This window comes from Chrysemys picta, chromosome 1, assembly GCF_011386835.1.
Source record: "Chrysemys picta bellii isolate R12L10 chromosome 1, ASM1138683v2, whole genome shotgun sequence".
Classification (NCBI taxonomy): domain Eukaryota; kingdom Metazoa; phylum Chordata; order Testudines; family Emydidae; genus Chrysemys; species Chrysemys picta.
Window position 1 is genome coordinate 130775821 of NC_088791.1, and position 24644 is coordinate 130800464.

The following is a 24644-nucleotide window of genomic DNA, read 5'->3' on the forward strand; positions in this document are numbered from 1 at the left end:
TTAAATACAGTCTGGAAATCATCAAAATACAACACCAAAACCAAACTCGGGATCTATCAGAGCTGCGTACTTCCAACACTATTTTATAGTGCAGAATGCAGGGGAATGATAAAGTATGACATGTCCAAATTTTATTCATTTCATACTACCTGCCTCAAAAAAATTCTCCATATCTTTTGGCCCAGAACAATATCAAACCAAGACCTATTCACACAGTGCAGCCAAGAAGATATGAGCACCATCATTAGAGGATTGGGCCAAAAGAAACCTGATGAGGTTCAACAAGGACAAGTGCAGAGTCCTGCACTCAGGACGGAAGAATCCCATTCACTGTTACAGACTGGGGACCGAATGGCTAGGAAGCAGTTCTGCAGAAAAGGACGCAGGGGTTACAGTGGACGAGAAGCTGGATATGAGTCAACAGTGTGCCCTTGTTGCCAAGAAGGCTAACGGCATTTTGGGCTGTATAAGTAGGGGCACTGCCAGCAGATCGAGGGACGTGATCGTTCCCCTCTATTTGACATTGGTGAGGTCTCATCTGGAGTACTGTGTCCAGTTTTGGGCCCTACACTACAAAAAGGATGTGGAAAAATTGGAAAGAGTCCAGCAGAGGGCAACAAAAATGATTAGGGGGCATGGAGCACATGACTTATGAGGAGAGTCTGAGGGAACTGGGATTATTTAGTCTGCAAAAGAGAAGAATGAGGGGGGATTTGATAGCTGCTTTCAACTACCTGAAAGGGGGTTCCAAAGAGGATGGTTCTAGACTGTTCTCAGTGGTACTACATGACAGAACAGGGAGTAATGGTCTCAAGTTGCAGTGGGGGAGGTTTAGGTTGGATATTAGGAAAAACTTTTTCACTAGGAAGGTGATGAAGCACTGGAATGGGTTACCTAGGGAGGTGGTGGAATCTCCTTCCTTAGAGGTTTTTAAGGCCCGGCTTGACAAAGCCCTGGCTGGGATGATTTAGTTGGGAATTGGTCCTGCTTTGAGCAGGGGGTCCCCTCCAATCCTGATATTCTATGATTACCAGGAGGCGCTGGAGATGGATTGGCCATGTGCTTCAGATGGAAACTGATTCCATCACCAGAATAGCAATAAGATGGACACCTGAAGGCAAGCAAAAACAAAGTCATCCGAAAACAACACGGTGAAGAACTGTGGAGGCTGAGCTGAAAAACCTGGGGAACAGCTAAGGCGTGATGGGTACTGACTAATGAGACATCTGGGGAGGAAAAATAGGAGCATGCCTTTAATTCTATTGCAATACATTGGTCAAGGAAAGTTTTTGGAAGGGACAAAACTTTGGGGCGGGATAGTTCAGTGGTTTGAGCATTGGCCTGCTAAACTCAGGGTTGTGAGTTCAATCCTTGAGGGGGCCATTTAGGGATCTGGGGCAAAATCAGTATTTGGTCCTGCTAGTGAAGGCTGGACTTGCTGCCCTTTCTGGATCCCTTCCAGCGCTATGAGATAGGTATCTCTCCATATATTAGTGGGAAAATAGAAAATATGTAGCTAATAAATGGCTGTCCATTCTAAATACAGATATGCCGCCTGCACATCAAGCAGGGTTACTACCTCTAAATATCAGCGGGGTAGCCGTGTTAGTCTGGATCTGTAAAAAGCAACAGAGTCCTGTGGCACCTTTAAGACTAACAGATGTATTGGAGCATAAGCTTTCGTGGGTGAATACATGCGTCTGACGAAGTGGGTATTCACCCACAAAGCTTATGCTCCAATACATCTGTTAGTCTTAAAGGTGCCACAGGACTCTCTGTTATCTCTAAATATTTCTGTGATCATCCCAAATTTCATGGGGCAATCCAACACCCTGCAATCCAGTCTTGGGAAATATCAACATGCCCCAAAGCATCTTTTGAAGCCTGTGAGATTGTAACATATGGGTTATAATCTAGACTGATGGGTAGCTGTGTGACTCCTGCCCTCTAACCTGGGGTGCACTTTACACTGCTTTGCTGCTGTAGTCTCCAGTCTTGGACTGCTCACAAACAGCCTCCAACATGTAAGTTGCTCCCAGCTGTATCTGTGTGTGTGCTGTTACCCAAAATTGGGTAGGCTAGTAATCTTAGGGAGGACTAATGACCCACCAGAGTTTGGCAGAAAGCAGCAGGTTTATTATAGTGATAGCTAAGCTCAAAAGAAGGGGGGGCAGGGGTCATCACACTCACATACTCACACTCCCAGGACAGGCATGGCATTGGAGATGTCAGGATCCTTCAAGGTAAGTGTCCCACAGCACAGCGATGGATGGTGTGATGAAGGTAAAGGTGTGATGAAGGTGCCTTCAGAGCTGGGCTCCCAGGACAGCAGCCGCTGCTCTCCAGCTGCTCAGCTCTGAAGGCAGCGCCACTGCCAGCAGCAGCACACAAGTAAGGGTAGCAGTACTACAACTCCCCCCCAAATAACCTTGCGACCCCCCACATCTCTTTTTTGGGTCAGGACCCTTACAATTACAAACACCATGAAATTTCCGATTGAAATAGCTGAAATCATGAAATTTACATTTTTTTAAAAATCCTATGACCATGAAATTGACCAAAATGGACTATGAATTTAGTAAGGCCCTAAGTATTGCCTATGCATCTCTGTGACATACCAGAGTATAATCCAGACCAGTGGGGGGGGGAAGGGGAGGGAGCTGTGTCACCCCTGCCCTGTAACCTGGGTTGTCTTGCAGTACCCCTGCCCTGTAACCTGGGTTGCCTTGCAGTGCCTTGCTGTTGTAACCTCCACCTGGACTACTCACAACCAGCCACCAGCATGCTGGCCACTACCAGATTGTTTGTGTAACTGCAGCCTGCCAGTCACACCCTGGCTTTCGCAAGATTGCTCACCAAACTCTTCAGGTCAGGACCCCTTCCCCCTGCCAAGCCCAATGACTGTTTTCCTTTGTATTCTTAAGTGTGACGCCAGACGGGGAGAGAGAGAGAGAGAGAGAGAGAGAGAAAGAAGGTGTCTTGGGGTGTTTGCCCCATCCTTCTATAGTGCCTCTTTTGAAAAAACTTTTCCAGTTGGGACCGATAAGAAAAAGAGTCTGTGTAGAAGGATGTTCCCTGCTGGATTCTTTTACCTCTTTTGAGCTTCTTTTGTTTTCCCTTCCTGCTTAATGACTCTGTTTACCGCTTGAACACAAATTAAGGCAAGCACACATTCCTTTGTTTAGGACAGATTTTTGCCTGGGCGGTGCTGTATGATTTGGAAAATGCGTTCATAATATCATACATCGGCAAATTATGAGTTTTCAAATGATACCTTACCAGGCATACCTTATACAAAGATTATTACAATAGTGTATAAGGCAAGGCTGTGGGCAAATTTTTTGGCCCAAGGGCCACATCCAGGTATGGAAATTGTATGGCGGGCCATGAATGCTCATGAAATTGGGGGTTGGGGTGCGGGAGGGGGTGAGGGCTCTGGGATGGGGCCAGAAATTAGGAGTTCAGGGTGTGGGAAGAGGCTCTGGACTGGAGCAGGGGATTGGGGTGCGAAGTGGAGGCTTAGGGCTCCAGCTGGGCCTGTGGGCTATGGGGTGCAGCTGTGGTTGTAGGAGGGTGCTCTGGGCTGGGACCAAGGGTCTGAGAGGGCAAGAGGGGGGTCAGGGCTAGGGCAGGGGGTTGGGGCGCAGGAGGGGGTTGGGGGTGCAGGCTCCAGGCAGCACTTACCTCAAGCAGCTCCCCAAAGCAGCGGTATTTCCCTCTTCCAGCTCTTACGCGTAGGGGCAGCCAGGGGGCTCCGCACACTTCCCCTTCCTTAGGCGCTGCCCCTGCAGCTCCCATTGGCCGCCGTTCCTGGCCAATGAGGGTTGCGGGGGCGGCGCTTGGGGCAGGGGCTGGAGGGGGGACATGCCACTGCTTCTGGGAGCTGTGCGGAGCCATGGCACGGAGCGGGGCAAGCCCCGGACCCCCTCCCCAGCGGGAGCTTGAGGGCTGGATTAAAACATCTGACGGGCCAGATGTGGTCACCAGGCCCTAGTTTGCCCCCTCCCCCTCTAAGGTGTGGATGCTGTCACAACCTCAACCAAGATCAGAGCCCCACTGTCCTAGGCACCACACAAACAACACAGCTAAGAGACAGTCCCTGCCCCAAAGAGCTTACAATCAATATAGCCAAGACAGCCGCAGAGTGGGAGAAATCAGGGCCACCCAGAGGATTCAGGGGGCCTGGGGTCTTCAGCGGCGGGGGGCCCCCGCCGCCAAATTCCCAGAGCAGAAGAAGCTCCAGGGGGCCGGGCCCAGCGAGAGTTTTCCGGGGCCCCCACAGCAAGTGAAGGACCCCGCTCCAGGGGTCCCAAAAAACTCTCGTGGGGCCCCTGCAGGGCCCGGGGCAAATTGCCCCACTTTCCCCCCCCCTGGGGCAGCCCTGGGAGAAATGGACTACTAGTATCCCTGGGATGAAACAGGAAGGCTGGGGCACTGCTATGAATTACACCCAGCTGGCCCAAGTGGCAGTATGGTGCCTTAACTACAAGTCCACCCTTCCTCTTCCATCAGCTCGGTTAATCAGTTTTTATAGGAGCCATATATGTCAGAGCCGGCAGGTCCCCTTTTTACAGCGAGAAAGAGCAGAGGGTGTTAGACCAGAAACTCCCTCATTTTAAATTGCTTTTAAGGCAGGTTTAAACGCCTCTCAGACCCACTCTGTGCTGCTGAGTTACTTACACCCGGGCTGGGCACTGCCAGGGGAAGGCAGCTCAGGGCTGACCTTGGCCCCCTGCGGCCTGTGCTGGAGAGGCTGGCGCTGGGGGTGGGTGTGCTCCACACAAAATGGAGAGCGTTTTAAATCCCTCCCCGGCCGGGAGGCTGCGGCAGCTGGTGCCTAGAGACGCTGGTTCCCAACCGGCTGAGCGGGGCCCGGGCTGCGCGCTCCAATGTTGCCTTTTTAGGCCTGCGCGCTGCAGGACGCCGCCGGGACGGGGGCTGAGGCCGCCGCCAGAGGAACCATCCCCCAGCCCGGGCGCTGGCACGTCCCCCCGCCCTTGCAGCGGCTGCGTCTCCCGGCGTGCGCTCCCCGCCCAACCCGGCAGCGGGCACGGAAGGAGCCGGAGGTGGAGCCCGGGGCCGGAGCGGGCCATGTCCCGCGCGGAGCCGCCGGCGGGGGAGGCTGGGGCGGGCGGGGAGGAGGTGGTGCGGATCCGGCTGGGGGACAGGTGCTACCCGGTCTGCAAGAGGAAGCTGATCGAGCAGAGCGACTATTTCCGCGCCCTGTTCCGCTCGGGCATGCGGGAGGCAGGGCAGGGGCAGGAGGAGCAGCAGCTGCGCGGGGGGCTCAGCGCCCTGGGGCTGGAGTTGGTGCTGGACTTCATCAACACCTCGTGCCTGGCCCGGCTGGAGCAGGAGGAGGGCGGGGAGCAGGAGCCCCCTCTGCTGGAGGAGCTGATCGAGGCCGCCTCCTACCTGCAGGTCACCCCCCTGCTGCGCCTGCTCCTCTCCCAGGTGAGGCTGGGCAACTGCCTGGAGCTGCACCGCCTAGCCCAGGTCTATGGCCTCCAGGACCTGCAGGACGCCTGCTTGGACTTCATGGCTGCCCATTACCATCAGGTGCTGCGGAGACCTGAGGCCCGTCCCCACCTCCTCCTGCCCAGCGCCCTCCGGCAGCAGCTGATGGAGAGGCGGATGAAGGGCACCGCCACCCTCCTGGCTATTGGAGACTTCATGGGTGCCTCCTCTCTGGGCCTGGCCCCGCGCCGCCACCTGCAGGAGGAAGCCCCTTGGTCCATGCTGAGGTACGATGAGGTGGCCCAGAGGTGGCTGCCCTTGGCCAACAACCTGCCCCTGGATCTCATGAATGTCAGAGGCTATGGGTCGGCGATGCTGGACAACTACCTGTTTGTCATCGGGGGCTATAGGATCACCAGTCAAGAGATATCAGCTGCCCACTGTTATAACCCCTGCATAAATGAATGGAGTCAGATGGCGTCAATGAACCAAAAGAGGTAAACCCCCACATGGTGAATTAACAAGATATATCCTATTGAGTCTGGGTCTAGTGTCAATACCAACACAAGATGCAGGGCCTGATTCACCACTGCCCTGCTCCTTGTGGAGTCAACTCCATCAGCGTAAGCAGTGCTTGACTCTCCCCTTCTCTTCCTTTTTGCTGGTGTTAATGATAGTATCCAAGGAGCAGGGGGGTGATGAACCAGGCCTCTACGGTCCAGTAGGCTTTGTAGTCTTTAAATATCTGTCTTTGTTTAAAACAGAAATTCTTGGTAAAATAATGAAGACAAAAGTCTCCTCCCAGGCTCTGCATGGCACATTTTGGCTCAGTAATGTGGTCTTCTTATACGCACAGAATCCTGTTGGCATCAATGGCATGCATGTATGGAGTGCAGAACGTCTGAGTCAAGATCCACCAAACAGATTACTATTTGTATCACGGCAGTTAGACGTTGTACTAGGCACTGTACACACATGCTATAAAACCGCAGTCCCTGCCCCAGAGAGCGTATCATTTAGTATACCTGAGGAAAATGTTTGCTGAAATTGGTTCCTTCTGTCATCAACCCCTTCTTCCTGCTTCTTATATTGTTTTTAAAAGCTGATGAAGTAGACCATAATTGTATTATAATTGTCAGTGGAAGTGGCCCATGTAACTCCAGTATTTTTTGTGATTAGTTTTTTATTGATTTTTCATAAACTAATTGATAATGACAATTAGAAAAAAGGTACACTTCTACCTCGATATAACGCTGTCCTTGGGAGCCAAAAAATCTTACCGCATTATAGGTGAAACCGCGTTATATGGAACTTGCTTTAATCCACCGGAGTGCGCAGCCCCGCCCACCCCGGAGCGCTGCTTTATCACGTTATATCCGAATTCGTGTTATATCGGGTCACGTTATATTGGGGTAGAGGTGTAAATGTTTCACAGCTTGTATGTGTTTCCAGCTGGTGCATGCTTCATAGGATCACCAATAGAATTATGCAATTACACTATTTTACAAGTTGTTAAAGCTGCAAGACTAGACAAAACTAAGGGAAAGTTTAAGTTTTCTTTTTTAAATTCTTATTATAAAACAGAATATATTTAATGAATACATACATTCTCTACATTCTCAACATTCTTTTAAAAAAAACCAACAGTTTACAGCAAAAACAGCTGAACTCTAAAATTTGGTATGTAAATAATCCTTATTGAGTATTTGAAAACTAGAAGATTTTAATAGGCCCTGATTCTGCATTCTCATCTTTGCAAGTAGACTTCTGTGTAGGTGCAGAACACTTGACTTCAGTGGAATTCTGCGTAGGCATAAGGGTCAACCCATGCAGTGTCCTATTGAAGTCAATACCTGAGCATGGATCCTACATTGATCCAATTCCAGGATTGGAGCCTTTAGTTGTAAAATGAGCATGACAGGAGAGATTTACTACATCCCATGCTTCTGCTGCACTACAAGTGTGTGCTTTTCAAAACAATATCTTTTAGTGTTTTTTCACCTGTACCGTCCCACTCCTGACCAGCTGTCCTCCCCCCACTCTTTTTTAATTCATTGTATCTGAAATGATTTAATGTATTTATTGGCCTTAAATTGCTATTGGATATAACATTCATGCTTACGTGGCTCCAGGGGTGCTGGGACAATTTTATAGTGGGGGCGCTGATCATGGAAACCATGTATTTGGTGTTTAAGTGCATCAAGCCGGGGGTGCGTTAGCACCCCTAATTCCACCACTACTGCATGGATCAGGCCCTGCAGGCATCCCTTTTTCTCTTTCCTCTGCCTCTTTGAGTAGGAAACTAATCCCAAGACTAACCCTTTATCCTCTTGACCTAGAGAGAAGTTGATCCCTAGTCTTCTAAGTATTTACAAGAAACAAATTTGCCTCCGAGAAACATGCATTGGTGCTATATCTTTCTTTCTTTCTTTTTTCTTTTTCTTTTTCCTATTTAAAACACCTAAGTGCAGAAACATTAAGCCTGTGCAAATTAAAATGTTTAAAAAGTCAGGAAATGCAAAATTAAAGGTTCATGCAGCAGCAGCAAGTTGGACATGTTGCATATATGTAGTGTATTTTCTGTTCCCATTTTCCTTGTTTGTTGTATAAGATAATACAGGTAAACCTGACAATCCGATTATCTAAATTTTGGGTTATCCCAAATTAGTTTGTGAAATTGATATTATGATAAAATTTCAGATGTTTCCTGAGTCATGTGCATAGTCAGAGTTTACCTGTAATTTACTCTCGTGTTTAATGTATATCACAAACTATAAAGGATGTGCAACATGCCTGAGTTAATATTGCCATAGAGACTCTAAAGCATGCATTTCCTGAGACTTTAAAAGAAATGGTGATATCTTAATATTGTATTAACCTCAATTTTCTTTTTTTTTTTTTTGCTCCATGAGAGAAATGACACTAGATAAAAATGTAGGCCAAGATTTTTTTTAAAAGGGTGCTTAAAGTTAGGGTCCTAAACCCATCTTTAGGCTTCTAAATAAGTGGCCTTGCTTTCAAAAGTGCCCAGCACCCTGTGACTTTAGGCCACTTATTTAGATGCCTAAGGATGGATTTAGGCATCTAACTTTAGGCATCTTTAAAAAAAAAAAAATCTTAGCTCTATTCTCTTATCAAGTTCTGCAGGAGCAGTCCTACTCTAATCTGAATGCATTGATTGATTGCTTATATTTTATGATGCCAAAGGCCAAACACTTGGACATCTTATATCAATGAAACAAACAAGAAAGTACGGGTATTACAACATAAAAGGACCAACAGTGAATCCACTGTCCCGCCTCAGAAGCTCCCATCCTAGTTATGAATCAAGCCAACAAGCTTTTGAAAGCCTGACTCCTCTCTTTGTAGCTTGCTTGCTTGGTTTTTTTATGGGATTTATTGCCATAGTATTTTAGCATTTTATAAGCATTAATTTAATGAAGTATCAGAGACATTATCCTTACAATAACCCTGTGAGTAACGGGGAGTTATTTTACAAATGTGGAACTGGAGTATATAGAGTTAAGTGACTTGATCAAGATTACAAAAGAAATCAGTGGCAGAAGTAGGAATAAATACCAGATCTCCAAGGTCTCATCAGGTTCTTAACCACAAAACCATTCTTCCTATTCCAGAGAGCCCTGTCTCGTTCACCATGCACCATTCAACTTCTGCATTTAAATCTGGCAAGGGCCCTGCTGAAAATACAATGTGTTTGCCGTGCAAACTAAGACTACATTTTAGGACTCTCAACATGTGGGGCTTTCCCTGAGGATGCCTTGCCGCTAGCTGTGGAGAATTGAAGACAAGAGTAATCCAGCAGATCATAATCCCTGCAGTAATCTCTCTTCTCTTGAGATCCTGGATTCTCGTCAACCTGAGACAATTCTACAGAAATGCTTCTGCCTCTTGGGTATATAGAAGCAACCAATGAACACGCAACACTCTGACCAAACAGTCGGGGGGGAATTTTTGCCAAGGGGACTCTTTCAAAGGTCTGTTTTTACGAAACATGCCTGGAGACTTTAATGCCTGCATAGAGTAGATTGGGCTTGTGGTTTTAAAGTTTTGTGTACTTTACAACATCCCCCGTACACTTGTCTTTTTAATCACATGTCTGAAGATGTATGCCATGTGTCAGAATGGAATAGCAGTTGAACAGTCCCACCTCTAAACGGAGGGCTGTATAACAAAGGTGAAGACATTGCCTCAGCCAAAGCAGTCCTAAAACTTCATGGCATTTATGCTACACAGAGAGATGCTGCAATAAGAGCATGGTTCATTGTACATTATATTTTTAGTGTGTTACTCCTGGGGGAATTCTGTGCCAAAAAATTAAAAATTCTGCACAATCTTTTAAAATTTTGCATATTTTATTTGTCAAAATAACACAGTATAATCACTCTGGTTTCAGTTATTTCGGTAATTTATAGAATGGATAGAGAATGGGAGTGGGGAGCATTGCAGGAAATCCCCAACCCCCCCTTGCTTAATAGCAGGGCTTTGGAGCTGTGCTCCGGCTCCGCTCCAGCTCCAGGCAAAAACTTGCAGCTCCACTGCTCTGGAGCTGCTCCGCGCTCCAGCTCCGGGCTCCGCTCCAAAGCCCTGCTTAATAGTAACATAGCTAGGTTTGACCCTTTATTTCTAGTTATTGATCAACAAATATATGCAGCCATATGCTCAGTGTTACATCATAGGCAACTGAAGAGAAAGTGAGGGCTGAGGAATCAAACTCACAGTTTATAATGGCTACTGACCATCTCCGGAAATGTCAGTAGCAAACAGTTCATGGACACATTTTGATAGGAAATTTTTTCAGTCCAAACATTTAGACCAATTCTAATCATGAAAGCACCATAAACGTTTATAAGGCCATACTGTCCTTTACACCCCTCTGGCAATGTGAAGGAGCCTTAAAATCGTACACCTGTTTTATACTCTTGGGGGAAAACATAAAGACAATAGGAACAATTCACTAAGCAGGCAGGCTGCTACAGTCTGCTCTGCCTCAGGGGACAGAGGCTTCCCCATGCCTGCCTCCTCAGAAACATCCTGAAGCCCTGCCCCTCCACTCTGAGCATGCTGCAATTGTGAGCCAGAGGGACAGAGTGTCTCTTTCTTTCTCTCTTGCATGACTGCCTAGCCCCACCCTCCCGGTGGTGATTTAAGTCTCTACAGGCTGCTCCGAGCCAGCCAGCCTGTGCTGCCCGGGAGGGGCGCAAGACTGCTCTTGCAGCTTCCCAGAACTTTCCTGTCAGAAGTCATTTTTCTGCGGGGAAGCAAAGAAATCTGTGGGGGAGCATGAATTCTGCACATGTGCAGTGAATGCAGAATCCCTCCAGGAGTAGTGTGTGGAGTCTTAGTCAAATAAACAGGCCATTTGCTCAGCATGCTTCCAAGGAAGGGCAGTCACATGTTCCTCTGTTGAAGGGAGCTTGGATCAATTGGATCAATATAATATTCCATGGATCAATGTTGCATATGCTGAGGCAGGGTTCCTGGACCCATTGAAATTGGTGGTTTGACTCTGATTGACTTTTTGATGGGCCCTGCATTTGGTCCCAAGTGAACTGAAATACTTCATGGCCAAAAGAAGTAAGTTTAGGAGTAAGGTAATTCATTGTGCTGAGTGGCTACTAATAAAAGAATTGCCCTGCCCTTAAAAATGTCCTGGATTTTATAATCAGGTCCTAAAGATTATTTACTAGTAATTCCAATCCAGTTTATAGCCGTGATCTAGCCAGCTATTTATGTGTCTCATCACCATAGTAACGAAGTGCCTCACAATCAGTAATAATTGTTGAGAAGATAAAAATCCGTGTCTGGTAGAGCAGTGTTATCCCCATTTTACAGATGGGGAACTGATGCACAGGACGGATTAAGGGCTTGGTAAGTGTCATGCAGGAAGTTTGTGGCTGAGTTTAATCCAGGTCTCTTGAGAGCTCATCCAGGGCCGGGCCTTGTCCACTAGATCATACAGTACTTACTACCTCTGTGGTTAAGTTGTTCAACAAGCACTGATGTAATGAAACATCATCTTTATAGAACTGGTTTGAGTGTTATGAGCGGGGAATCCTAGAAATCCATTTGTCACAGAAAAACACAAAATTTGCCTTTTTTCAGAAAATTTTTAGTTTTTATATTTTGTGAAACAATAAAAACATATCTGAATTAAATTTTACTGAACGTATCAGTGTCACTTATTCAGTGTGCACAACCTCCCCCTCTTGTGGTTAGTTTTTGAATGTGCTTTAAATTTCCAGTGGAACCCCGTTTTATCTGATCTAATCGGGACCAGGGCCGGATCGGATAATCAAAAAATCAGATCATCAAGAGAACTGGCAAAGCGCTTTCTATCCCTTATTTTAAGATGGGGAGGAGGGTCGCCAGCTGACTGCCCAGGCTCCGTTCCTGTCAGCCCCAGGCAGCTAGTGGTTCGGTTAATACAGAGAGCTGGACAACGGAGGCTCGGATAAATGAGGTTCTACTGTGTATCAGAAAAACATTTAAAAAAACGAGGAGTCCTTGTGGCACCTTAGAGACTAACAAATGTATTTGGGCATAAGCTTTCGGGGGCTAGAACCCACTTCATCAGATGTATGAAGTAAAAGATACAGGAGCAGGTATAAATACATGAAAGGATGTGGGTTGCTTTACCAAGTGTTAAGTCAGTCTAACAAGATAAATCAATTAACAGCAGGATATCAAGGGAGGAGAAATAACTTTTGAAGTGGTAAGAGAGTGGCCCATTACAGACAGCAACAGAGGGTCCTGTGGCACCTTTGAGACTAACAGAAGTACTGGGAGCATAAGCTTTCGTGGGTAAGAACCTCACTCTTACCCACGAAAGCTTATGCTCCCAGTACTTCTGTTAGTCTCAAAGGTGCCACAGGACCCTCTGTTGCTTTTTACAGATTCAGACTAACACGGCTACCCCTCTGATCCATTACAGACAGTTGACCAGAAGGTGTGAATAACAGTAGGGAGAAATTGTTATTGGGGAAATTAAGTTTAGGTTTTGTAATGACCCAACCACTCTCAGTCTTTATTCAGGCCTAATCTGATGGTATCTACTTTGGAAATTAATTCCAGTTCTGCAGCTTCACGTTGGAGTCTGTTTTTGAAGATTTTTGTTGTTGAAGAATTGCCACTTTGGGGTCTGTTATTGAATGACAAGAGAGATTGAAGTGTTCTCCTACTGGTTTTTGAATGTTATGATTCCTGATGTCAGATTTGTGTCCATTTATTTTTTTGCATAGAGACTGTCCGGTTTTTCCAGTGTACATGGCAGAGGGGCATTGCTGGCAAATGATGGCATATATCACATTGGTAGATGTGCAGGTGAACAAGCCCTGGATGGTGTAGCTGATGTGGTTAGGTTTGTAGGCACCAGGGTTTGTAGCAGGGTTTGGTTCCTGGGTTGGTGTTTTTGTTGTGTGGTGTGTAGTTGCTTACAGCCAGCCTCCCAACCTGAAGCAAATACTCACCAGCAACTACACGCCACACAAGAAAAACACCAACCCAGGAACCAAACCCTGCTACACGGTGCCAACTCTGTCCACATATCTATTCAAGGGACACCATCATAGTACTAACCACATCAGCCACACCATCCGTGGCTCGTTCACCTGCACATCTACCAATGAGATATATGCCATCATTTGCCAGCAATGCCCCTCTGCCATGTACACTGGAAAAAACGGACAGTCTCTATGCAAAAAAATAAATGGATACAAATCTGACATCAGGAATCATAACATTCAAAAACTAGTAGGAGAACACTTCAATCTCTCTGCTCACTCAATAACAGACCTCAAAGTGACAATTCTTCAACAAAAAAATTTCAAAAACAGACTCCAACGTGAAGCTGCAGAACTGGAATTAATTTTCAAAGTAGATACCATCAGATTAGGCCTGAATAAAGACAGAGTGGTTGGGTCATTACAAAACCTAAACTTAATTTCCCCAATACTAATTTCTCCCTACTGTTGTTCACACCTTCTTGCCAACTGTAATGGGCCACTCTCTTACCACTTCAAAAGTTATTTCTCCTCCCTTGGTATCCTGCTGTTAATTGATTTATCTCATTAGACTGACTTAACACTTGGTAAAGCAACCCGCATCCTTTCATGTATTTATACCTGCTCCTGTATTTTTTACTTCATACATCTGATGAAATGGGTTCTAGTCCACGAAAGCTTATGCCTAAATAAATTTGTTAGTTTCTAAGGTGCCACAAGGACTCCTCTGTTTTTTTGCTGATACAGACTAACACGGCTACTACAAAAAAACATTGTGTTCAACTGATAACTGTATATATTGTGGCTAGGAAAACTGAAATTCAGAGTTTCTTTTTAATCATGGAAAAAGGTGGACTTTTGGGGGTTAAATCAGAATTTTGGCTTTTTTATGATGGAAAACGAGGATCCCTGGTTACGAGGAAGTAACTTCACATGGAAAGTCATGCTCTTAGGGCCCAGTGGAGTTAGAGAGAAAAAACACTATCACTGAAAGAGAAAGGGAGATGATAAGGAACTTTAGGGATTGTGTAGTGATAAACAGAGTCCTTTCCCCTTTTGTTTTACTTAGTGACACTGCCAAATGAAATTTACTAAATATTTTGCCTTTAGAATCCCTGCCTTTTGAACCAACCTTGGCTGTATTTTTAATTGTTATTTTGCTCCAAAATGAGTGATGTGTTGTGTGTCCTTCCTCCCCCCCCCCCCCCCTCCCTCAGTAGACAATATCCCAGGGTTGACAGGCCCTTGTAAACACCAGCCTGGGAGCATGCAGATGCATATGGAACAGTGCTTATGGGATCAGTCTGTAGCTGAGCTGCTGCCACCTGCAGGGCTTCCACAGGGAGACAAGAGGAGCTGCTCCTGGTGAAATCATAGAGGATTAGGAGTTGTTCAGGCTGCCTCCTGAAGAGATCTTCTCTTCCCCACTTCCATCCCCTCACTCCCAGTTCCTGGGTATCAGGAATTACTGCAAACACGTCCGCTCTAAAAGCCTTAAGGCCAGATTCATCCCAGACATACCTCTTGCTCTGCCAAGGCCCCAGTGTGGGATGCAATACATGAGAAAGATCCAAAATAAAGGGTACAAACAAACTACAGGTGTACTTTCAGTCATCCGAATGGCGTGGGGGACATGGATTTTATTTGGATAAGCATGAGTTTGGATAATCAAGAGGATAGGAGCGGGGTAGCCTGCCCTGTAGCTGGGGGCTCGTCCTTCTCCTCCTCACAGTTCTGGCTGCGGGTTTCTGCTCTGCCCCAGTAACTCACTTCCATGATAGTGGGGCTGCAGCAGGCTTCCTGTGCTGCTGGAGGGCCAGTGACACCTGATTCTTGCAGGCGCAAGGTGTGGGGCAGAGCAGAGACCCTTGCCAGGATTCTGCTCTGCCCATGTGGACCACAACCTTCCTTGTTCCTGCAGAGATTGGGTGTCACTGGCCCTGTGGCAATGCAGGGAGCCCTCTGCAGCTCCACTATCATGGCCCTGCTCAATCACTCCCATCACAGCAGGACCACAGAGGGCCATTCAGCAGCAGGGACCACAGAGGGCCTTCCCCACAGCTCAGGGCTCATCGTCCTCCTTGCAGCCCTGTCTGGGGGGGGGGGGGGGGGGAGAGCGGGGAATCTCTGCTCTATTACCCAAACCTCTGTATTAACCAAATCCTTTCCTTGAGAGACATGGGGGGCAAGGAAGGGATTGGATAAGAGGATTTCGTCCATAAATGGGAATATACTGTACTCATGCAGGAAACCGAAAATGCGGTGGGATTTATTCCTGTAAACACCTATTCCTGTAATCACACTTTCATGAGTCTCTATCGCTGATGTAAATAGTTTTCAGCTATAAAAATAAGGGGGCAACAAATTTGTGTGTAACCTTGGGATTAAAATGAGTGACATCCAAATGAGGAACAGGAGTACTTGTGGCACCTTAGAGACTAACAAATTTATTTAAGCATAAGCTTTCGTGGGCTACAGCCCACTTCTTCGGATGCTGTAGCCCACGAAAGCTTATGCTTAAATAAATTTGTTAGTCTCTAAGGTGCCACAAGTACTCCTGTTCTTTTTGCGGATACAGACTAACACGGCTACTATTCTGAAACCTCTCATCCAAATGAGGGGCATTTGAAAGGTATGATTCCTGGTGTAACTTCATTGAAGTCAGTGGAGTTACATCAGGAATGGATTTGACCCAGTATTGAGATCAGTGGTTCCCAAACTGTGGTCCATGGAACACTGGCTAGTGGTTATGGGAAGGTGGTTTGTTGTATGGTGCTTGCTTTCCTTGTTTCTAGCTGCTGAAGCACATTTAAAAAAAAAAGGTTAAAAAGGCATGAAATACTTTCCTAATGTTAGTTTTCCATAAAAGCAATTGCTGTAATTGGCACACAAAGGCAAGTGGTTGTTCAAAGCAATCTCTCTATTAAGTTAGGATCCAAGCGTTGACAAAGTATGATCAGTGCCTGTGAGTAAAATAAATATTTTAGTTAGTGCTGTAGGTAGATTTCCCGTATTTGAGGGGTATGCTTTGAACATCATATTAACCAATGCTGAAATCAGATATGTAATCTGAACACTTTTACATGAATATCTGACAGGAACCCCTTCTAGGCTAATAGAAGTTAAAGATTGTGCCATACATCATTCACAAAGTCTTCCCTAGATTTGTAACAAGGTCTCCAGTTATACGGACGCCATCAGACAAAGGTGATATTAATGATCTCCCTACAACTAAAGCAGCAAGGGGCCACATTTTCTTGTGATTAGAGCAGCTAAATCTGACTAAGACCTGAGTTCTATTCCATTATGAGACTGTGACCTTGGATTATTCATTTGTCTTCTCTGTATGTTAGCTTTCTTCATCTGTAAAATGGGGTTAATGCCCAACTTTGCAAAGTTGTCTTGTGGCCATCAGGTGAAAGACATTGTATATGCCCAAGTGAATTAATTTTATAAGACCAGAGCTCTGCTCCTGCCTCTCCATAACACACAGACAAACACTCTATAGACTTGCTAAAATTTTACTAATTTTAAAGGATATGCTTAATTTCTAAAATGTACTCATAATCAACCTACAGTTCCTCAGTTATGGAACTCCAGTAGTGTATATGTGTATATTTATTTTTCTTCCTGCTATAGCATTTAAAATAGGTACTCCTCTTTGAAACTCGAATGTTTTTGCAAGTAATGGCTCTCATTTCATACCCATTATTGCCACTTCAGTCCAGATTCTTTAAGCTGGAAAACATAATCACTGTACATTCATGATGTGCAGAGTGCCTTAATAGTAAACGACAGCACAAACAGAATCAAAAGCAAATAATTCTTTCAGAGAAGCATTTTAGTTTCCAGAGCCATCTCAGGATTACAAGAACAAAATGATTCCACTTGGAAGGAGACGTCCCTCCTCCCCCCTTACACTTCCCCAAATATATTTAATACACAAAAATTGCAGGGCAATTTGCTGCCAGACAGCATTCATTTTGTTCAGACAAAACCATGCATATCTACATAGGCAGTATTCTTACTGACTTGTAACCTCATGCTTGCACTGAGTGGAACTCACTTTTTGGTGTACAGGGCAGCACATAGCTAATGTACCACTAAAGCCTTTACGGGCTTGAATGGGGTATTGCATTGGCCTTATGCTGGTCCAGCGCACAGGGATACATTTCACCCATTGAATTTATTGCATGAGTAAAATTTGCTGGATCTGGCTCAGAACAAGTTGTGCTGAAGGAGCAATTTTATTATCCATTGATCCCGTTCTGGATCTCTTTCCCATCCTGCTCCTTTGCTTCAGTTTTTATGTGTCTTCCTATCTCTCCTTTTTTTCCAGTCTTTGGAATGTTTCTCCATGCGTTTTATTTTTATTTTTATTTTTTTAGAGGCACAAGGTGCAAAGTGATACCGTAATCATCAGCAAGTTTCCCTTTGCAGCCTGTGAAATATACAGGACACAGTGGATTAAATTGGGAGGGGAAAACATAGAACTTTGATACTGTTACACCAAAACCAGATTATTGGTATATTGAGCTCAGCATCCTGTGTTAATGTGTGGTTTCAGAGGAAGGTGTGAAAATATCTAGCCCTGGACTGAAGGGAAGAATACCAAAATGTGTTACTTTCAGGGTGATTGTGGTGATGAAAATAAAGAGAGAAATATAGAGAGGAGATATTCCTCTTTGTCTTCTGCAAGGTGTCATTCACCCTGCAGTAAAATAAATGCCTATTTATTATGGGCTATTGAGACACTATCACAGACCAGGCACAGTGCTCAATTTCAGGTATTAATCTGTTTTTTGCATGAAATTCCAGGAACTCTGACTGGAATAAGATTGTGTGTGTGCGTGCACGCGTGCGAGCAAGTGAGCGTCTGTGCCTGTGTGTGAATGCACACATACTTCACAGCAGAATACATACACACAAAACACAACACAGCTAGAACAGATTACTCTGCTAAACAGCTACATTTAAACTGTATTGATTTGAAATATAAGTATAAGACATTAAAAAGACTCATCATTATTATTTTTTCCTGAATGCCCTCAGTGTTCTCAACCCTCTACAAACATAAAGGATACAGCGCCTGTCCCAAGGAGCTTACAATCTATTTTGGACACAGGCAAAACAGTTCAGACTATAGTATACTGGCTGATGGTACAAGTTTGAAGTGTTGATGGTATCTTGGAACCTTCATAAAAATAATGTCCTTTCCTTTCTTTGTTTTTTCTTTCACATGCTAGCTATTTCATTACTCCAATTTGTGTCTTCTAGGTCCAATTTTAAGCTTTTGGCTGTAAACGGAAAGCTCTATGCCATTGGCGGTCAATCCCTTTCCAATGTGGAGTGTTACAGCCCAGAGCACGACTGGTGGAATTTTGTGGCATCTATGCCAAACCCTCTTGCAGAATTTTCAGCTTGTGAATGCAAGGGCAAAATTTATGTTGTTGGGGGATATACTACAAGAGGTAAGACACATTTCTTTTAAACCCTATTGTTTTAGAGACCAAAACCAGTTTGTTCAAGACCAAAATTTAATCTGCCTTTAAAGATGAAGTGGAAAGCTCTAAAAATAAATACAGAAAATAACCTAAGATAAAACACTTGGGAAGAAAATAATTGACAGCCAAAAATTAAAAGCAGGGTGCCTGTAGTTAAAGTGGCCTGACTTCTAAGGAATTGCTTATGTTCGGCACCTCTGCAAATCCTAAAACACTTCAAGGCATGCAGATCAGTCTTCTCCTTTTTAGGGGTTTGGTGGTTGCAGATGAAACAAAGGTCTCAGCAGCTAAAACCTTTTGTTTCCTTTTAAAATAACTTTCTTATTGTAATGTATTCTCTTAGCAATCTAAGATCCCAAACACGCTTTTTCATTTAAAGAATCAAATAAAAACACTTCAGTTCACCTTTTAACTGTTACAAGCTGTTTCCATTGCTCTGCCAAGAAAATAAACAGAAATAGCCATCACTTTTATGTGATACAGTTAAATAGAAACCTGCTTCCTTCCATCACTGCTCTAGCCTCCCATTGCTGTGCAGCTTTCCTGTACCTTGCAATGGCAAAAGCAGAGCTGTGCGCATTCCTGCTGACATTATCAGTGATTGTGGTGCATGGATGGGGAAAGAAATAAAATGGAAACACTGTTTGCATCTACTATATTAGAACTGTGGAGGAAAACAAATATACTTAGCTCTTCTCTATTTGTCCACAGTATAGTTTTCCACAGCACCATTCACCGTAATGTCTCGGTGCTTCACAAGTAAATTAAACTGTAGGGTAAGGTCTAGGGGAGTTCATGGATTTTTCTCCTTTCCCTCCCTTTCCCCCAGTTAAAGGATGCATTGGCTGAGACCTGAGAATATTTTCTGCAGGGGGAAGTGGAGCAATTTTCAAGTATCAGTCAGTGACCAAAGATTAAAAAGAAACACACAAGCTAACACACAGGAATTATTCAACTAAGCCCTTACTCCCTTCATACCACTTGGATCATGTAATGATTGTGCCAAAAGTGGTTTAAAATTTTACCCTCTACAAAAGAAAAAAAGTGATCAGAGACTCCAGTCTCAAAAAGGAAAAGATTGTCACTCCAACACTTCCTTGTAAATAAGTTAACACATGACAAGCAGGGTTGGAAGACACATTGTTGTTCACACTGGTTCTAAATAATCAGATAGACAATCTGTAATACTGATTGACATACCATAGACCTCTACTGATGTGTTTGGGTTTTTGCATAAACATCTCTCCTTTGTTTCAGACAGGAATATGAACATCTTGCAGTACTGTCCCATCTCTGACTGCTGGACCAACTTTCAGTTGTGTGATGTCCACATTCGCAAACAGCAGATGCTCTCTGTCGAGGAAACCATCTACCTGGTAGGGGGTTGTATTCATGAACTGGGACCTAACCAAAAATCCAGCCAAAGTGAGGACATGTTAACAGTGCAGTCTTACAACACTGCTACCAGAGAATGGCTCTACCTCAAGGAGAACACGTCCAAATCAGGTCTCAACTTGACTTGTACTCTCCATAATGATGGGATCTATATAATGAGCAGAGATATTACGCCATCTACAAGCTTGGAACACCGGATTTTTCTTAAGTATAATATATTTTCAGACAGTTGGGAGTCACTTAGACGCTTTCCGGCCTTTGGACAAAACATGTTGGTCTGCTCTGTATATTTGCCCAATATGATAGAAGTGTAATTACACCATTTTTTTCCTTTCACTTCATCAGTCATTTTTGGAAGAAATAAATTATTTTCATTTCTGAATGGGACATGGTCACATAGCGTATGCATAAAATATTGGTTCTGTTTTAAAAAAAAAAAGTTGCAAAACTCAATATTAATAGAGATGTTTCCAGGATTTTTGAAAATTTCAATTAAACTTACTTTTTGTTGTTGTCTTCAGTTTAAATGATGCCAAGCCGTGTGTGCAATCCAGATACAACAGCACTGTGTTGGTATCTCCCTACAGTTTCTTATGAAACACCCATGTAGGCACTGGGCACATTTGCACAAAGATTTAAAAGAGCTCCCCTGGGTATTGGATGTTCTTTTAATGTAAGTTGGTGACAGGCAATGAACTACTCCCTACATTTAAAAAAAGAAACACAGGTCAGGGGCTACTAAACTCAAAATGGGGAACGTCTGCTCAGCTGGAGAAATGATTTTTAAATTTATTTTTTATTTGTTCAGTAAGCTTCTCCAAATACTCAGCCATTAAGATCCAATTGTAGAAACAAGGGAACAAATTGTGAGGGCAGGTTACATGGCAGTAGAATGCATATGAGCCCCAGAAAGCTAAGCAGGCTAGCTCCATCTTGGGGTTGGTCAGCCCCATGTACAAAAGGAGTGCGGGGCAGCTCAGAGGTGTGGTGAGGAGAGGTGAGCTCACGTAACTGAACTGTCACCTGAGCAGTTCTATGTGAATCCTTGTCCTTTACCTTCCCACCATATGGTGTTATATGGGTTACTCTAGCCTGTGGTCTATGGAAATCCCTTTTCTGCCCCATAGCGAAGGGGCAGGCAGAGATGAGACCTAGACCTCTGACTTTTCATAGGTGCTAATTTGGGGGATTTGGGAAGAGTCACTTTTGGGGAAGAGGGTTCCTGTCCTCTCCTCACAGCCCCTCTCAAATTGCCTGGGGGGATCTTTAGTCCAATTGGATCCTCTTCTCTCGCTAGTTGCCAGTTCTGAAGAGCCTGATCACTCTATCTGCTTGGGTGGCATTCACAACTCCTCCCCTGGCAAAGGGGAGAGATAGGACAGTCCTGAAAATCTTACATCTGCAGAGCCCATGCCACAGCTTTCTCACATAGCACAGATGCTGCTGATTCCAGGACTGGGCCACTTGTCCTTGTGTGTTCAATGATAGGGGAAGATGGAGAATTCAAGCTTATCCCTTGCAGTGGTTCAGTCAACATAGAAGCCTCTTTTTTGGCTGGAGAGAATATGTGCCTGCTGGTTTTGTGCCCACAAAATGAACTGCCGGTGCAAGTTTGACTACAGCAATCAGGAGGCCTCAGCACTCAGGTTCGTGCCTACTGTCCAACTAGGCGCATAAACATGTGAGTGGCCATGGTTTTGAAAATGTGACACACAAGGAGCAGCTGCCTCTGTTATACCAGCACAAGCAGGCTAAGCAATCCCATTTACTCCAGTGTAGAAATAAGGTGACTGGAATGGAATAGTTGAATAAAATCCCTGTTTTATATTTTCAAAATACGTCGTTTCAGTGTCTTAGGATAGATGTGAGCAGGAGGCCATTACCCCACGACAGCTTTCCCTTACACACATTATTTGATGATTTGTTTTCCTTCAGTTCTCTGCAGTACTAGATTTTTTTTTCTAGCATCTCCCAAGGGCACCCCAGATCACAATCAGAACAATATACATTGGAGATCTCTTCCAGCGGAGTCAGTCAGTCTGCATTCTGTGGCTTAGTGACTTATGTGCTGAATTGTTTGTGAAGAGCTATCGCTTCCAGATTCACCCCCTGCCTAGAGTAATATCTCCGAATGACAACTTTCAAATCTGGTGTCTATTAATCCAGTGACTTCAACCCAAGCTGGGGTTTTAAGAGCTTTGTTTTGTTTCTTGGGAGTGATTGTTCCTTTCATGGTGGCCTCCTACTATATTAGGTTAATGTACAGTCAACTTTATCATTCTCTTATACGAAATGAAGAAAATCTTTCTCTGCAGGTCCTACTTTCTGCGCTCTATGATCAGATGACTATTTTTAAGGTCTGATGAGCCAGCAGTGGTGAGTTAGATGGGAGTGGTAGCTGAGACAGTAGATGACACGCATTTTGGGGAGTATTCGGACATTGGCATCTCTACTTCAAATACATCCGAATTGGCACAGGCTTTAATGCAGTGGTGGGCAGCCTGGGGCCCATCAAGGTAATCTGATTGCGGGGCGTGAGGCATTTTGCTGACGTTGACCGTCCGCAGGCACCGCCCCCCGCAGCTCCCAGTTCTCGTCAAATGAAACGTCTGGGCAGTGCTGTGATAATGCTGTGGGACCGTATTGAACCAGGCTGAAATAACCATTGCACAAACCATTTTTTCTTTTGGGGAGGAACTCGTGGTGTGTGGCCCTCCACACCTCAGAGAAGAAATCCTAATGACTGTCCCATTCCATTCTCCTTTTCTTTCCATTGCTTTAATATTCCACATACGGTATCGTTTAGCAGCTACTGCCCTTCTAGGCAAGGTAGACTGGCAGAGGGGCTCTTTTCATAGCTCATCAACAAACTGCTTCTCAGTCAGCCAATGGAACTGTTGTTGAGGGATGCAAGACAATCTGTTACCTCCTTTGGTGGGTAAAACAGTCTTAATGTAAGGGACAATTAAACTTCCATTGCATGGCAGCTATATAAATATACTAAAATGAGAGGCCGTGTGGTCTACTTAATTGAGCACAGGACTGGGAATTCCTGAGTCTTAATCCCAGCTCTGCCCCATAGTTATTGTGTGGGCTTGGACAGGTCACTTAGCTCCTTTGTGTCTGTTTTCCCCAATTGCAGACTATGGATAGTAATATCTACCCCACTGGTGTGTTGAAGTTTAATTGATTAAACACTTTGAACATGTAAAGAACTACATACATGCTTAGTATTGTTATTATTTATTTCATTATTGAAACTGTCTTGTGGGAGGTGTTAGGACAGAAAGCAGCTAGGAATCCCACCTTGCTCTAGATTAGTTATCTTCAGAAGTGTTTACAATCTTCTCTGTATCTCTTAACAGATTTGTCTTTCCATTTGTCAATTTTTTTTTGTTTACATAGTGGTTCTTTTTCTTTTCTTCACATAATCAGCTATAGCTTACCTCAGTTCCCCTGTCCCCACCTGCCTTTTGTGTTTTAGCCATCCATCCTCAGTACCTCTTCTTGCCCTTCATGTCTAGGTTATTCAGGGTTGTGTACCCAGGCATCAAGCTTTCATATTCCCTCATCACCACTGTCCTTGCTTCATGGGCCAGTTCTACTAGACAGTAAAAACTGGAAAGAGTAAAAACTGACTATACAACAGAGGACAATTCTAAGGGCTTGTAAAGATCACTGAGATGAAGGCAAAGAGAGATCATCAGACCTATAGTTTCTGCCTTTCCAGGTATGGCCTGTGGTTTCAGTATGAAATAAGATTTGGATGATATTTAAGCTTGTTTTCCACATAATCTCCCTGGCCAATTTCCATAGCTTTCCGTCCCTGCCCTGCTAGTTGACCTTCCATGTCTGTATTTTCCCTTCTTTGAAGTTTTTGCCTTGCTACATCCATTGTCCAGCCTGTTTTGCTAAAATTACATGATACCAGTTTATCAGCCTTTAGAACTTGGCCATCTGCCTTTCACACTGTGCTGTTCTTACCAATAACCAGGATGAAACAATGGAGCAATCAATATGTAGCCCCCGTAGAGCATTTTTATTTCTCTAACTTTGGACCCCTAGCAGAGGAGAGGGCTGCAGAACAACAAATGTTGCTTTTATCAAATCCTCATTTTAGTGAGAAATGACACTACAGTTATTCAGAGGCTGTGAGAAGACTGGTCTGTGTCAGAGGCATAAAGAGAATGGAAGGCATAGCATATAATGACACTCAGCAGTTGACATGTTCAGATGCTTCACAGTGATGAATCCTCCCTATCTTCCCTGCTAGGCAGGTACACGCAGTAGGTGGTGTTATGATCTGGGGCAGCTCTTTAAGGGTAAAGATTGGTGTGGTGAGTTCATAAGCAGCTCTCAAGAATTCCTTTCTGAAGGCAGTAACCTTGAGTGTCTGTACTAGATTTGATTGATTTTGCACTTACAAGGATGACCAAAGGGTGGCTCCCAACACCCACAGTAAGTTTTAGAAACAAAACACAAACCTTAAGGTAGGGGGAGTTGAAACATTTCCCCCTGATATTCTAATTAATGTTGACATTCTGTACAGATTGTATGTTTTCTCTCTGATACGCTCGGTGCCTGTTTCAGTGCAAATTATGTTTCTTATCCAAAAGGGAGAGAAGATGCTGGAAAAGGAGTCTGGCCTTTGTGAGATTGTTCTTTCACCACCTTTAAAATTGGTACCTTAATGCACCATGGTGTGTGTGTTTTGTTTTTTCCTGATGGTGCTGATGTTATCAATAAACAAGTACTGTATTAAGTATGC

At 44.5% G+C, this 24644-nt stretch overlaps 2 protein-coding genes across 4 annotated transcripts in view; one reads left to right on the forward strand and one right to left on the reverse strand.

The window, feature by feature from the left end:
- MANSC4 (MANSC domain containing 4) overlaps nucleotides 1-4819 on the reverse strand; it is a 22334-nt gene extending 17515 nt beyond the window's left edge. The window contains exon 1 of one of the 3 annotated variants that reach the window (XM_008172668.3): nucleotides 4681-4819. Coding sequence is in view for 1 of the 3 variants with exons in the window: in XM_042844894.2 (XP_042700828.2) it covers nucleotides 2199-2215 (17 nt within the window). In the remaining 2 variants the exon portion in view is untranslated. Of the gene's footprint in view, nucleotides 1-2198; nucleotides 4396-4680 lie in introns of those variants that run through there. The other 2 variants (XM_042844894.2, XM_042844848.2) reach the window with 2 other exon arrangements.
- KLHL42 (kelch like family member 42) lies at nucleotides 4786-24644 on the forward strand. Its single transcript, XM_005290100.4, has 3 exons — nucleotides 4786-5954; nucleotides 18255-18448; nucleotides 19739-24644. Exons 1-3 carry the CDS (start codon nucleotides 4786-4788, stop codon nucleotides 20188-20190), a joined length of 1815 nt encoding a protein of 604 aa, XP_005290157.2. The 3' UTR covers nucleotides 20191-24644.

What these genes read in the sequence shown, in the direction of transcription:
- KLHL42 (XM_005290100.4), top strand. Translation starts at nt 4,786, where the DNA reads ATGGAGAGCGTTTTAAATCCCTCCCCGGCCGGGAGGCTGCGGCAGCTG. An exon ending in GCGTCAATGAACCAAAAGAG is followed by an intron (nt 5,955 to 18,254) that starts GTAAACCCCCAC and finishes TGTGTCTTCTAG; the next exon opens with GTCCAATTTTAAGCTTTTGG. An exon ending in TGGGGGATATACTACAAGAG is followed by an intron (nt 18,449 to 19,738) that starts GTAAGACACATT and finishes CCTTTGTTTCAG; the next exon opens with ACAGGAATATGAACATCTTG.